Here is a 15462-nt window from a genome sequence, read left to right as displayed (position 1 = left end):
ATACCACCACTACTGGATTTATTCAATTCCTTGAGGGAGGGTCATTCCCTGTGTAAGGGGGCAAATATAGCAGGTATTACCATACTGGGTAAACCGGGGAGAGATGTGAAGAAATGCGGTTCATATAGGCCCATTTCGCTTATAAATGTGGATTTGAAGATCCTGGCCAAGATTTTGGCAACCCGCTTAAATAGAATGATAGCGCGCCTCATCCACTCAGATCAAGCCGGTTTCATACCCGGCAGAATGGCGGCTGACAACATTAGGAAAATTATTGCTCTGGTGGAGAGGGTTGGAATCGAGGGCCTCCCGGCGGTGTTGTTATCGGTGGATGCGGAGAAGGCTTTCGACATGGTTCATTGGCGATTTTTATTTAGGACCATGGAGGAAATGAATGTTGGGCCTCTTTTTTTAAATTGGATTCAACAGCTATACACAGACCCACAGGCTAGGGTAAAGGTCAATGGGACCTACTCCGAGCCCTTCCACATTAAAAGGGGAACGAGACAGGGGTGCCCTCTTTCGCCGCTATTATTCGCAATATTCTTGGAGCCGTTAGCCATACAAGTACGCGCAAGTGGTGCTGTGAGGGGGGTACCAGTGGGGGAGAGGGAGTACAAAATGGCAATGTTTGCTGACGATATCCTTTTTACGCTAACACGGCCTGATCAATCACTCCAGGCGGTGCTTAACACTCTGAGGGAATTTGGAAAGGTGTCAGGTTTCACGCTCAATGCCGACAAATCGGAAATCTTAAATTTGACTGTACCGGAGGGCGAGCTTTTACATCTGAAGGCGTCACTCCCTTTTAAATGGGCTACTAAGAAAATTAAATATCTAGGGGTCATAATTAGTAATAATCTCGACGACCTCTTTAGGTTGAATTACCCACCACTCATACATAAAATCTTTAAGGATCTGGATAGATGGGAGGGTCTTTATCTATCCTGGTTTGGCAGGATCTCCTCCGTCAAAATGAATATCTTGCCTCGTCTGGGCTATTTATTCCAAGCCTTACCTATCCATATCTCTTCAGCGATGCTGAAACAGTGGCAGCGCCGAATTTTTTCCTACATCTGGAAGCGGAGGCCGCCAAGAATAGCGCAGGCAGTTATGTATAGGCCCAAATTGAGGGGAGGCTTGGGGGTCCCAAATTTGAGCTGGTACCTTATGGCGGCGCAAATTCGGGCAATATTCGACTGGCATAGGAAACGGGAACAAAAACAGTGGGTAGATATAGAACAAGTGTGGCTGGGAAAAGCGCCGCTTCGCTCGTTGGTATGGCAGCCCAAGGATACTTGGCACGTACCTCTACCGATGGCGATAGCGACTAGCAATACTTTGCGATTTTGGGACAAATGGAAAGAGAAATTGGTGGGTAGCCGACGATATTTCTATAGTACTGAAGTCTCCAGTAACATTCGGTTCCCGGCAGGGAGTCAATCACGTATTCCAGTACAGTGGAAAGAAAAAGGGCTTAGTTATATAGAACAAATGTGGGACGGGAAACAGATGATTGCCTTTAAAGACTTACAAGTTAAATACCTTCTACCGGAGTCAGATGTATTTTATTATCTACAACTGCGCCACTTTATGCAGAGGGAACGGATGGCATGTGATTTAGCAATGGGAAAGACTCAAATGGAGAATTGGTGTGCCCAGGCAGACAACTTGAAAGGGGCAATTTCGCAAGTTTATAGTTTTATGAACAAGGACCCCAAAGACAAGCCAGCCTTTATGAGGGCTTGGGAGGTGGATTTGGGAAGGTCCCTATCGGAGGCTGACTGGGACGCTATTTTCCTTGGTACAAAGAAGAGCTCTCCCTATGCTGCTTTGAGTGAGAACAGCTTCAAGGTGTTATTGCGGTGGTATTTGACCCCTCTCCGTATCCACCGTTATTCTAAGATTAAGGATCCACAATGTTGGAGGGGTTGTGGCCATATTGGATCCTATTATCACATGTGGTGGTCATGTCCTAACCTAGTACCATATTGGCAGTCAATCAATACCACTATATATCAGATAACGGGGTTACGGTTCACTTTAACGCCCGAACAAGCATTATTAAATCTGCCAATAGAAGGTACACGTGATCAGGGGAGAATTGCGACATTGATACTTATTGCGGCTAGATGTGAGATAGCCAAAAGCTGGCGGATGAGTTCTGTCCCTACACTTGCTGATCTTAAATCTCGGGTGAATAAGCTTCACTCACTTCAAGCCAACATAGTTGAGCGGCAGAAGAAACAGATGCAATGGCATCCACTGAAAATATGGCTGGACTCCACCGAGAATTAGGAGGGGATACCCCCCATGTGTGATATACAGTACTGACCCCCAGAGTGGGTTTCAGGGCTTTCTGGTGAACTAATTCCCAAGGGGTCCCATATATACTTTATATACTTTATCTTGCTTGTCTCCTATCTTGATTGTGTTCTCCTAGATGGTTGTGCAGGGGGGGGAGGGGGGACATTGCGGACCAGACAGATCCATAAATGTTGTTGTTTTCTATATGGGAGTAGTTTAAAGTTCCGCAGTATGATATTTACACCTTGGAGGAAATGTATGTAATTCATATAATGTTTATTAGCCCATATAGCTGTTTGCTTTTATGTATTTGTACTATGGATTAAGTGGCGGTTGTATACTATCTTGTATAAATTTCCAATAAAATATAAATTACAAAAAAAAAAGATGGTTACTTTAAACTACATACCCTAAAAAATTAAAACCCCTACTATACCAATGTGATTTCCGTACCATACTTCAATCCCTTATTTTTGCTAAAGTCGACTACTGTAACGCCCTCCTTCTTGGCCTACCCAAGACCACCATCCTGCCATTACAGATGTTGCAAAATTCAGCAGCACGCATACTCACCAACACACGCAAGTCAGAACATATCACACCGATTCTCAAAGAGCTGTACTGGCTGCCCATTGCGCAAAGGATTATGTACAAAACACTATCGTTGATACATAAGACCCTACACACTGAAGATATGGCCTGGCTCAACAATGCCCTGCATTTCCACAAGCACTCCAAACCCCCTAGAACGCAGCATGCTGCCACTCTATACACACCCTCCCACAAAACAACTCTTCTCCACGCAACTAAAATGCGTGTCATGACCATAGCTTGGCCTTCACACTGGAACAGCATGCCCCCTGATCTACGTCAAGAAGCATGCCCAAAGAAATTTAAACAAAAACTCAAAACATGGCTTTTCACTCAAGCTTTCACATAAAGTAATCTCCATCAATTATAAACATTACTATCCTCTCTCGATCTCACAACTCCTCCTGCAGAAATCTCTCATATCTACCCCATGAGAATTAATTTGCTAGTTAATATAACATTGCCTTTAATTTGGCAATTTTCTTACATATAATTTTCTTGTATATAGTTACCTTCTTTCTATCTTGTTACCATCTTACATTTTATAGAATTGTCACTTATCGCTTAAGTTTAACTGTTACCTGTAAAACACTGCTGCTATTACCTATATTTTATAGCGCTGTTGTGAATTGTTGTTGAATGTGAACCGATGTGATGTTATTTAACGAATATCGGTATATAAAAAAACCACAAATAAATAAATAAAATAAAATTTCTTGTCTCTAATCAAAGCTGCCTCACAATTCTGTAACCATCTACATTGCTCCTTCAATTTAACTGTCTCCCCTCTTATTCTTTAAAAGGTTGTGAATGGGAGCCTATCTGAACAGACAACTCTCCCAGAATTGGCAATGAATTGTCACTTTTGGCAGTTAATGAACTTTCAAGACTCATTATACCTGTCCTCAAACTCTCAAAGTTCTTAAAGTTGGTTTTTTAATGAGCAGACCAGATAGTCTTGAGGCATTATCAGAAGCAAGTACTCCAATTGGACTCAACTTCTCTGGTATAGTCAACTGTCCTCTGGAAGAATATTGATACTTTGGACCATCTCTACTCCCATTATAGGTGGAATATGGACATCAGGGCTCAACAAAACAGAAGACTAGTTAAGAGCAGGGGGTGACCTGCCAAACTCAGAAATTCCTGTGGAGAAATCTTGGTTGATAGATGCCATAAAGATCTCAATTTTTGGCTAAGAAGTTGGATGGAGCATGCTGGACCTGGTCCTGACAGTTCTTTTCCTCTTCTTACTCCTATTGGGTTGTCCAAAACAGAGGATCTTCAAACAATGGAAAAAAGAAGAAAAATATACATACCAAGTATAGATCTTGCACAACACCAGATCTTCTCCCAAGGTGTTCCTCTTTAGTGTGCAGCTTCAGTTGCAAGCCACAGAGTATCTCTTTTATATGTATAAGCCATTATGTCTCAATGACGTTGGTCATCACACTTCAGGCTGATCATCAGCTGGAATTTCTCAGGAAAACTTCTATTCAAGGTAGGGCAAGATGATATAGGCTCCTTTCGCTCCTGCAATTCTCCCCCTCTGCAAATTTTTATTGTTTTGCACCCACTCTCATACCTTCCTATTCTATTTCTCTTCCTCTTACTCCCATTGTCCTTCTCAGTCCTCACAGTCTCTTTATTTCATCTCTCACCTACCTACCAGCATTCTCCCAGTCTAATCCCCATTCCTAACTTTCTTCCCTTGTCTTCCTTCCCATCCCATTCTCATGCCTTCCCTAGACTTCTGTTTTTCTTTCTTTTACTCACTCCCTAGTACCCCATTTCCACTCTCTATACTCACCCCATCCCCAGCCCTCACCAGCTCAAACTCTTTCCCTGTTACCTTCTCCCCAGGCTCCAAACCCTTTCTTCTGCTATCTTGGGCCTCCCTTCATCCTGATGTCCTCTGTCTCTTGCACTGTCCTGCCCCCCCCCCCATCCCCGGATTTCATCTGCCACACCCCTGATCCTTTCTACACTCTCTTCCCTGTGCTCAAATATGATCCTCTCTTGCTCTTCTTCTCTGTTCCACCAGTCCCAGTCCTCTCTCCCTCTGTCTGTGGACCTCTCATATTTCCCTCTTTTCTTATCCTGGCTCCTATTCCTCTATCCTGGATTTTTTATTCCCCCCCCCCCCCCGCACACCATCAGTCTTTGTTGTCTCCCTCTCCTCCATTGCTCCATGCTTCTGATTCCCAGTACTTTCAATTTACACCCTACTTCCATGGTTGTATCTCCCAGCTGTTCTTTGGGGCCTATAGCTGGAAGAAGCAGAGCTTAATAATTCTTCAACTTCATTTTATGCAAGGAGCCAGTCTTGCAGTTTTAGGTGTAATATCTCATAATCTCATTGCTCATATTGCAAGTCTGTCACATCATGATAGAGGAAGCCAACATGCTATTAGGTGTTGCTTCTCCTGGCAGCTGCATGCCTTGGCAGAGTGTCATAGATGTAGAAATGGCTCATTAGCCTTTGGGGAGGTTTAGCATGCTCTAGCCTCATTTTGTACTTTAAGGTGCACCAAATCTCATGTCCTGGCAATCATGTAGCTTGCCCTACCCAAAGGTTGGTTCTGAGAACACTTTCTGGAACCCTGCAGTCATGGGCCCTGAATTCAGCCTCTAGATATTACCCTGACTAATTCCTCCTGGGGGCGGGGGGGGTCATAAATGCTGCCTCCACAGCATCCCCAGCCCTGGACAACCCAAGGCATGAAAGGCCCAATCCAGGGACCTTCACATGGCACAGTACTTAAAACATGAGCTACTGAGCCGGTCCAACTCCACTGTTTTATCTACTATTTTTTTGGTTTATGTATTTATGCTAAATACTTTGTATTAGGTTATCTATTTTTATTAAGTATGTAACTTATTCTGTGTATTCTATGTATGAATTGCCACATCACCGTTCAGACTGCCGGTACAGTAAGATTTCTGCAATAAGTCTAGCTTCAGCGGTTGTGCACCTAAATTAAAGATTATTCTTTCCTCTGACCAAGTACCCATTCGATACCTTAAGCTCCGCGGGCGGGTTCCCCCTACCCGCTGCTAAGGCTGACTGAGTGAGCAATTCCCACGGACCTTCTGTGATACGCTTCTTTGAATACTTCAAAATTTTGGCTCGTAAGTCTTACAGATTTCCTCAACTGCATACAATCAATTCATGATCTCTAGAATTGAGCTGCCCTTGATTCTCAGACTTTTAGAAGTTGTGATCCCCCTGATGCAGCTCCTGATGCGAAACACAGCTGTGTCGGAGTCCTTGTGTGTACCATTTTTCCATAAATGTATATCTAAATATCTAAATAACATTTTGTGACACACCTGTGATTGCATGCATTGATTAAAAGTTTATTGTGAGCTTTATTGACCAGTTGATTGTTTGCCACACATTATTCCTCTGTTGTTTCTATGTATTTATACCAGGTTTTTGTATTCTGAAATATTGTTTCTTGCTCTGAGTATCCTAGAAGGAAAGCAAGTAGCAAATCCTTGTAATACATTTCAGTTTGTGCTTGCATATTTCTGTTTCTAACTTGTGGTCATTTATACTGTATTGGTAGAGGGTCTGTCTGTGGATGATCATACCTTACTGTTTAGCAAGGCAAGTATAACTAATTAGTTGGGTAGAGGTTAAGGATCACATCATGTGGCTCTCTTTTTGGGACCAAGGTCACACTTGTGTCTACTTACAGGATATCAATAATAGTGTTATATTTTAAATGTAAAAAAAAACATTTAACAGTCTCCTAGCTCATGGTGGTATGTATTGAATAGAGGGCGAGTGTATACTTTGTCACTTGGCCATAGGTGTCAAATTGCTGGGTATAGCTTTACTTCCTTCAGTCCTTACAGTTGTCTTTTCACTATTTCTGCAAAAGTTATCAGTTTCAGTAGTTCTTAAGCATAAGGGCACGGCTTAATGTTTTGATTTTCATATTTGATTTTCATATTTGGCTTGTATTTTACTGGCAGTACATTGGATTATGTTCATGGTTTGAAGAAATAGCAGAGCCTTCCACAGTGGTGTCACATTCTGTTCAGTTTTGTTGAAGGCTTCACAGTTTGTCATGGACGCTAAACACTGTGTATGCTTTGCATTCTTTTTCATTTAATATTTGATTGTGATTTCTTGCAGAAGATTCTTACATTTCTTTCTTTCTTTTTTTTCATTTGCATCAGGATCAAATCCGCTTCAAAATGATACGGAGAATCACTCCAAGGACTATATCAACACATGTCCCTCACAATCCACATGTAGACGGCCTTGAAGACTCAAGTAAGTGGAAAACTACGTAACCTGTAATATATTTGATCTCCCAAAATTCCTGTACCGCTTTCACAACTATTGGATTTTGAATTTAAATTTAGAAATAGATAGAGACAAACCATATTGTAAACCATGAGCATGTTTAGGTTTGCTACAATTCATTGGCATGGTGGCTACCTTAACAGCAGGCTAAGGGCCTGATTTACTAAGGCTCTTTTCCCATTCTCTGTCTATGGAAAAATGCTTAGTAAATAAGGCCCAACATTTTGTATCCATGAAATGGGACCTAGCTGCCAGCCATTTGATCATTATTTTTATTTCAGGCTTTGTCAGACAGGACCTGCTAGAATTTACAAATATTTTTATATAGCCCCTGTTCCAGTTTCTCTTGGCATGCAGGGCTCATGGGGGACATCATGGGCCAGGACTGGACCCATGCTCACAAGTTCTTTTTTTCACCTGAAGCTCTTCTGTAACCAGTCCAGTATGGAACAAACCACATGCCACACTGTAGCGGTTGTTCAAAAAATAAAATCCTTTACTGGTAACTTAATTGCAGGAAATAAAATCCACAGCCAGTATACAAAGGTTTAATGTACCAGTTAGTACAGAAAAAATTAAGCCCATGAGCACAAAAAAGAAATAATATTTCACAATAGCAAATGCTGCATATCCTTGCATGTAAGCTCTCTAGGGAAGGAGCCATCCTCTCGGGAATCTTCTCTGGTACTTGTTCCTCTGGATGCGGCTCTCTTTCACTCTCTTTATTTCTAATTCTTAGACTTCCAATATTATCAAGCAGATAAGTCTCATTGTTGATTGCTTTTTTCAGAAATACCAAAGAGCCAATAGGTAACCCACAATGATAAATCCAAAGAGATAGAGGGAACCAAAACAAGAATTCAAACAAAAACAGGTCAATCAAACATAGTATAGCCTGACAGTGTGTTCAACTTGAATGAACTGCCTGGACAGTTCAGTTATCCACCTTACATAGAATCACTTCATGTGCTAAAAATGTGAAATAAAAAATGTTTAAATTTTATCTTTTATCTTTCGTGCTATAATTAATCCAGACAAGCCAATCCTGATGATGAAAATCTGAGAGAAAAAGCCCGACATGACTGGTGTTCACATGGGCAAGCTTCATCAGGGGTGAAAATATTCCAAGATTGGTAATGACTGAAAAGTATAAGAGAGAATTGAAGAAATAACTCAAAAAAAGTTTCAATAAAGTACTTACTTGTATGCCTAAAAGTATACCATTCATCCAGACCACCAGATCTCAGCAATTCAAAGTAGTATGAAACCGGAACGAAGTAAACTCTCCTTATAACGTGATGACCAAATGTGTGACATCTGATGCATGTGGATCTGAAAGAGAAAAGAATAAGCACCTTGCACTGCAGAAAATCTGCTACAGATAAAAAAAAAAAAAAAAGATGACCTGAAAGAGAACATGAAAAGTCAATCTTAGCAGTCAGTTTAAAAAGACACTTAAATCACTTTCTGCATTACGTCTGGTAGGTATAACTGATTGTAATCTATGAATCCAACATTGTTCTAAACGCAAAAGTTGCAAATTTGGATCTCCCCCCCCCCCCCCCCCCACCACTCAATCCTTTATTGGTGTATAACGCAAAAACATAAATCATCGAATACATGTGGTATTTTATCACAATGAGAAACCAAAGGAGCATTTTCTTTGTGATATGTAAGGGCATAGTGATGTTCAATCATATGAGTTTTTATCATCTGTAGAGTCTTGCCAGTATAAATTTTGTTGCAGGACATTTGATCAAATAGATCACCAAGGATGAGGTACAAGTAGTAGTATGTTTCAACTTAATGGTTTGATTTATCGCATGAACCATAACAGAAAATGTCTTCATGGATAGATGACAGACCAAACAATTGCCACAGGGACTATGAGTTCCAACTGGTTTGGTAAAATCAACCAACTGTGAAGATGTAAAATCAGAATGAACCAACATGTTACGTAAATTAGAACCCCTAGTATAAGTAATACTTGGCAAATCTTTAAAAATATCATGAGTCTGTATTACATGCCAATTCCCCAGAATAGATGCTCGTACATGATGAATTTGAGGAGAGAAAGGTAAAATACAAGTTGTACTTGAAGATGATGTAACAGTTGATGGTAAAACCAGCTAGTCACGGTGGCTATACTTGGCTCTAAGAAACACCTTGGGAATCACTGCTTTAGGATAACCACTTGCTAAAAATTGATCTGTCATCAATTGTGCTTGATATTGAAAATCCATAATAGATGAGCAAACCTAACGAAGCCTCAAAAATTGGCTGACAGGTAAACTCTCTTTAAGAGGGCGAGGATGTGCACTAGTAAAATGCAGGAGGGTATTGGAACACACCGGCTTGCAGTATAAAGTAGTGGAAAAACTAAATTGTAATTTCTGAATCATAATGTCTAGAAAGGGAATGTCAGAGGGTTATATATTAGCAGTGAAATGAAGATGACGATGCAGAGAATTAAACCGTGTAAAAACATCTCAAATGTAATTGCCGTGCCCCTTCAAACCATAAAAACATCATCTATATAGCATTTCCACACAACCCTATGAGAAACAACAGGATGATCTTTTAAATGGCGATTTTCAAACATACCAACATATAAATTTTCTGAATCAGGGGCCATGGTGACACCCATTAAAACACCACAAATTTGTTGGTAAAATTGATAGTCAAAAGAAAAAAATTGTTCGTCAGTGCAATTTCCAAAAGTTGAACCAGAAAAAAAGGTGGGTATTTTATGTGGCTATGTCAATAGCTTCATTGTGAGGGATGTTGGTATATAAGGATTCCATGTCAAGAGTAATCAAAAGCAAATCAGAAGTATCCAGATGAAAAGTAATCATGTCTTGAGAGTCACATATATATGATGGCATTAAAGGAACAAATGGAGCAAGAAAAAAAATCAATGAAACGGAACAGAGGCTCATGAAGTGAACCTCTGCCAGAAACTATCGGTCGTCCCAGAGGATCCACCAGCCTCTTGTGGATTTTTGGCAAAATATAAATAAAAACTGGAACTTGTGGATGCTTCTTAATGAGAAAAGCATATTCCTTGGATGATTGAACTGTTTGGGCGGTTCATTCAATTTGAACACGCCATCAGGCTTACTGACATCTTCACTTTAAAACTATACTATGTTTGATTGACCTGTTTTTGTTTCAATTCTTGTTTTGGTTCCCTCTATCTCATTTGATTCTTTTTTTCAGCCATCAGCTCTTAAAACATTCCCTTATTAGCCATTCTTCTCTCTGAACTCCCAGAAAGACAATTCCTTTCTATTCCAACTTCTGAATAAATCCCTCTGGACATGGATCTTAAGGAAATTTAGCAAGCCTCATCAGAATCTCAGGAATCACTATCGGACCCCAAGACAAGACCTCCCCAATCCTGAAGCCCTGGGCATGAGGGATGGATAATCATTTGAAAACAAGTGGTTTTTTGGAACAAAAAAGTTTATTTTCAGTTTGTTCCAAATGGAAGGAATCAAAAATATTCTTGCCTAAAAATTGTAACTGGGTAACTGGATGTAACTTGCTGGTGTGGCAGTTGCTACCCTTAACAAATAAGCCTTGACGCTGTTAATGCAACTCTTTCTCACAGGACAAGCAGGATGGTAGTCCTCACATTTGGTTGACATCACAGGATGGAGCCCAATCACAGAACACTTGTCAAAGTTTCCAGAACTTTGACTGGCCCCTACTGGGCATGCCCAGCATGGCACTAACCCTGCAGCCAGCAGGGGTCCCCCTTCAGTCTTCTTTTTTCCGCGCAGCAGTAGCCACGTGGTTAAGGAGCTCTGCAGAGATTCCTGACAGGAATTTTCCTCACGGAATTAATAAAACTTAATTTACCCCACAGGGGTCCCTCCTTCAACTTTTTCAAGCCGCGGTACTCCAGTAAGTTTTTTACCCGATTACCGTCGAGTTTGGCCCTCGCGGCCTACTGGCTGTCGACCGTATCGCGGCTCAATTTTTTCATGGCCATGGCGACTGGGTTCCCGCCGGTGCCCGGACTGTAATTGCACCATGTCTATCACAGACCTTCACAGTCTGTGTAATGTGTCTTGGAAGTGAGTACGATGTCCTAACCTGTACCAAATGTGCCCTTATGACACCAAAAGGTCGCAAGGATAGAATGGAGAAGATGGAGCTTCTCTTCCATGCTCAAACCCCGACGCCGTCCATTGCATCGATGTCGTCAGAACCGGCACCGTCAACTTCGCGCCAGCATCGACCTCCGGCTGGTGACCGTCCAGCATCGAAGACTTCTCGGCCTTTGTCACCCTCTACTCCCACTCAGGACCAAGGGGATCGTAGAGATAAACATTGCCACTGGCATCAAAAGTCTCGGACCATCGAGGGAGCGAAATCATCGACCTCGACATCGTCGAAGAAATCCCGTCCAGAAAAGGCACCGACCTTTTCAGCAACCGGGTTACCGAGGCAACCCTCACCCGACTATGCCTCTGCCTCCTCCTTCTGTTCCGGAGCCGGGGCTGCTTGCTCCAGGTCTCCGAGAAGAACTGGACCGGATGGTTCAGGAGACCATCGACAAGGCAATGTATCGGCTCCAGGTTCCTCTGGCACTGACACCAGTACCGATTGCGGAACCGACCATTGACCCGATTCCAGCAGCGTTGGCACCGCTGCTCTCGAGGATGGAAGCGTTTATGGCCGCTTTTCCACCATTGGACCCCGGGTCACCGATGGCACCGGTGCCCTCCCTGCTTGCGTTGTCATCGGGAGGAGAAACACCATTCCGCATCCCTCCTTCGGGAGTTCTGCTGATGCCTCAGCTGTTGATGCCGATACGTCCGTCAGTGCCACAGATCCACCCATCGGTGCTGACGCCCCATCGACTACACTGAGCCATCCATCGATGCCCTCGATGCCTTCATCGGTGCCTCCAGTTATTCCTTCAAGTCCTTCGGAGCCTCGACCAGGACCTTCTCTATTTATTAATAATTCGACTACGTTTGGTAATATACCATCTGTTATCGTTTTACCCGAGCACGCTATTACACGTATCGACACCTATGTATTTTTGTGATTTGTTTTTTGATGCTTTAATAATTGATCTCTTTCTTTTAGAATTGATCTCTTTTAGAGGGGGGAGGAGCCAAGATGGCCGCTACTGTAGGACGCCAAGTCTGCTGCTCTGCATCCTAACATTTCCTTTTGATCCTTTTGGTTAAAATTTACCTTGAAAATACCGCATAAGAGGAAGGGAAAAGTTAGAGTCTATCCTCTGGACCTACCTGGCCTGTCAGGGCAGCGATTTATGACCGACCGCGATACCAGGCACTCAGGTGGGGGCTCCAAACGCCGCTGCGGAAGTCCCAAGAGGAGCGGGACTCTTGCCTGGTGAGGTCACTCTGAGCCCTCCTGACCCCCGCAGTCCACTGTGCAGCTCTCCCCTCGCTGCTGTCGCTGGAATTGCGATTGCCAATCCAAGTTTGATTGGGCAAACCCAGCGTGGAGGAACCAGCGATATTACAGGAGTTGGGACAAGTTTATTGGGACTTTCTCTCCCGGACAATGGACGAGAGACCTCAGAGAGGGGAAACCCGGATATGGGAGTCGACTCGCCAGGAACATCGGGCGTGCAGCCCCAACGGGAGGAGGCAGGAACTGATATTCTGGTGCCCTGGGAGTTTAAAAAACCAGCGGAAATAACATTAGAGTCCCTATGGGATCTAATGATGGTAAATGCCCGGACCCTCAGAGAACAGTCTCAGCAGATGGGAAATATTGATAAAAGACTGGATCTGGTGGATAAAGAACATAAAGAAAAATTCCAGGAACAAGCTATGATTATTCAAGATATTTCTGTTAAAGTAAAACAGGTTCAAGATTTAAATACCTCTTTTATGAAAGATTGAATAATAGCTCAAAGAAGAATTGAATGAATTGAAAATTATTTGTGTCATATGAACGTAAGAGTGGTGAATTTTCCCAAAGTAATGGGAGAACCTGCAATGGTAACTTTTAAAAGATACATGGTTGAGATACTAAAGATCCCTGAAGAATTGTTGCCTTCTTTAAAGAAAGTTTTGTTTTTGCCTATTAAAAGAGATGTTTCTCAATTACCTCCTGGGGAGAACAGGGTTGGCTTAGTAAACTTAACGGAGTATCTAGAAAATACAGATATGGAAGTTATAGAAAGGGCAGTTCTCTTTGTTTCCTTTTTTTATGAACCAGAAAGGGCACAGGTGATGAAAGCATATTTTCAAAATATCAATACTCCCTTTATGGGAGCCAAGGTTAGGGTCTATCCAGACCTCTCCAGGGCTACCCAACAGCGGAGGAAGATGTTTATAAATATGCGCCCCAAGGTTTTGGCCAAAGGGGCAAGTTTCCTTTTAAGATTTCCGTGCAAATATGTCATAAAGAATGCTGGAAATACATATATTTTTTTCATTCCCGAACAGCTGAGGCAGTTTCTGGAGGGGGGGGACGGGACATAATCCATGTAGAAAGGGGTATATAGTAAGTTGAGGCCTATACAGCAGTTAAAGTGGATATGTAATTTCCTCTGTTCTCCTTTGATTTTCATTGTCTCTCTCCTTCCTTTTTTCCAATGAAAAGCAGTTAAAGTAATTTCTAGCATATGTATTAGTGATATATGTGGATGTATGTATAATTCCATGATTTTTATTTCTGTATTTCCTTACAAGAGTGTCTTATTATAAATATTTGAAAATTAATAAAATATAAAGAAAAAAAGAAAAAAAAATAATTGATCTCTTTTACAATAGTTCAGCACATTATTTCATATACTATAACCACATCTGAAAAATTGAACCAAACCATACCATCCATATGTTATGCTCGAGTTGTGGACCCTTGGGCCGACGGGAGGATGGAATTCCTTAGGAGGGCAGTTCGAAGGTTCTCCCATCGGGTGGCGAGGCTGAGCAGAAGATATGACCAGCAGACCAATGGCACTGGAGACTGTGGCAACGGTGGAAGCGGAGGAAGAGTCGAGAAGGTGAGCTGTGTCTTCACCCCTGGAAGTCGGCGGTTCCCCCAGGAGGAGCCCGTAGGAACCCAGACCGCTGGGACTTAGGCGGACTTTGAGAGGAAAGGAGACGGTGCAAGAGCTGACTGGAGCTTCACCCTGGAAGCCCGCAGTCCCCCCAAGAGGAGCCCGTAGGGACCCGGGCCGCTTGGACTTAGGTGGGCCCTTGGAGACGGAGTCTTGAAGGAGTCCTAGGTCGAGTGCCAGAGGGTCGTCGCTCACCAGTCAGAAGTCGTGCACCAGAGGATCGTCGCTCACCAGTCCTTGTGGAACTGTTCCAGCAAATTCCGGTCCAGGATGTTAGCCAGTGGTTCCCAGGAGTTCTCCTTGGGGCCGAAGCCTTCCCACGCTATCAGGTATTCCCATTTCTTCCTGTGTTTCCTCACATCTAGGACCTCTCGGACTTGATAAGTGAAGTCATCTTCAGAGGCAACAGGTTGCGGAGTCGGAGGCGTGCTGGAAGGCCATGATAATCCCAGAGGCTTCAGTAGGGAGACGTGGAACGTGTTGTGAATCTTGAGAGACGGGGGGAGGCGAAGTTGATACGAGACTGCTCCCACCTGCCTGATGATGGGAAACGGTCCAATAAATTGCGGGGCCAGTCGAGAGGATGGCAGCTTCAAGCGGATGAACTGCGTGCTCAACCAAACCTTCTGGCCCGGCTTGAGAGGTGGGTACGGTCTTCTGTGCCGGTCAGCACAACTCTTAGCTGCCTGGCCGGCCCTGACCAGGGTGCGTTGCGTGGATATCCACAGCCGATGCAGCTCATCGGCAGAGAGTTGAGCAGTCGGAGATGCAACCATGATGGGGACAGGCAGTGGCAGGCGTGGCTGTTTCCCATACACTATCTGAAACGGGGAGGCCCCCGTAGCTGCGGAGATATGAGAATTCAGTGCAAATTCGGCCCAGGGTGTCATAGTGGATAACACAATTCAGCCCACTAGGTGTCATAGTGGATAACACATTGAAATCGTCGGTTCAGTGTGCTGCGGCAGTCAAAAAAGCAAACAGAATGTTGGGAATTATTAGAAAGGGAATGGTGAATAAAACGGAAAATGTCATAATGCCTCTGTATCGCTTCATGGTGAGACCGCACCTTGAATACTGTGTACAATTCTGGTCGCCGCATCTCAAAAAAGATATAATTGCGATGGAGAAGGTACAGAGAAGGGCTACCAAAATGATAAGGGGAATGGAACAACTCCCCTAT

The 15462-nt window shown here is 43.1% G+C and overlaps 1 protein-coding gene across 8 annotated transcripts in view; it reads left to right on the top strand.

Moving 5' to 3' along the window:
* The window catches only part of LOC115092117 (NEDD4-binding protein 2-like 2), a 314632-nt gene that overhangs the window by 291230 nt on the left and 7940 nt on the right, over window positions 1-15462 (top strand). For 5 of the 8 annotated variants that reach the window (XM_029602661.1, XM_029602660.1, XM_029602659.1 and 2 more), the window contains one exon: window positions 7090-7186. In XM_029602661.1, the coding sequence (XP_029458521.1) occupies window positions 7090-7186 (97 nt within the window). Of the gene's footprint in view, window positions 1-5906; window positions 6031-7089; window positions 7187-8253; window positions 8649-15462 lie in introns of those variants that run through there. The other 3 variants (XM_029602663.1, XM_029602666.1, XR_003856906.1) reach the window with 2 other exon arrangements.

This window comes from Rhinatrema bivittatum, chromosome 5 (assembly GCF_901001135.1).
Source record: "Rhinatrema bivittatum chromosome 5, aRhiBiv1.1, whole genome shotgun sequence".
In the NCBI taxonomy this organism is placed as follows: domain Eukaryota; kingdom Metazoa; phylum Chordata; class Amphibia; order Gymnophiona; family Rhinatrematidae; genus Rhinatrema; species Rhinatrema bivittatum.
The sequence above is the reverse complement of the archived record's forward strand: the minus strand, read 5'-3'. Positions and strand labels throughout refer to the sequence as shown.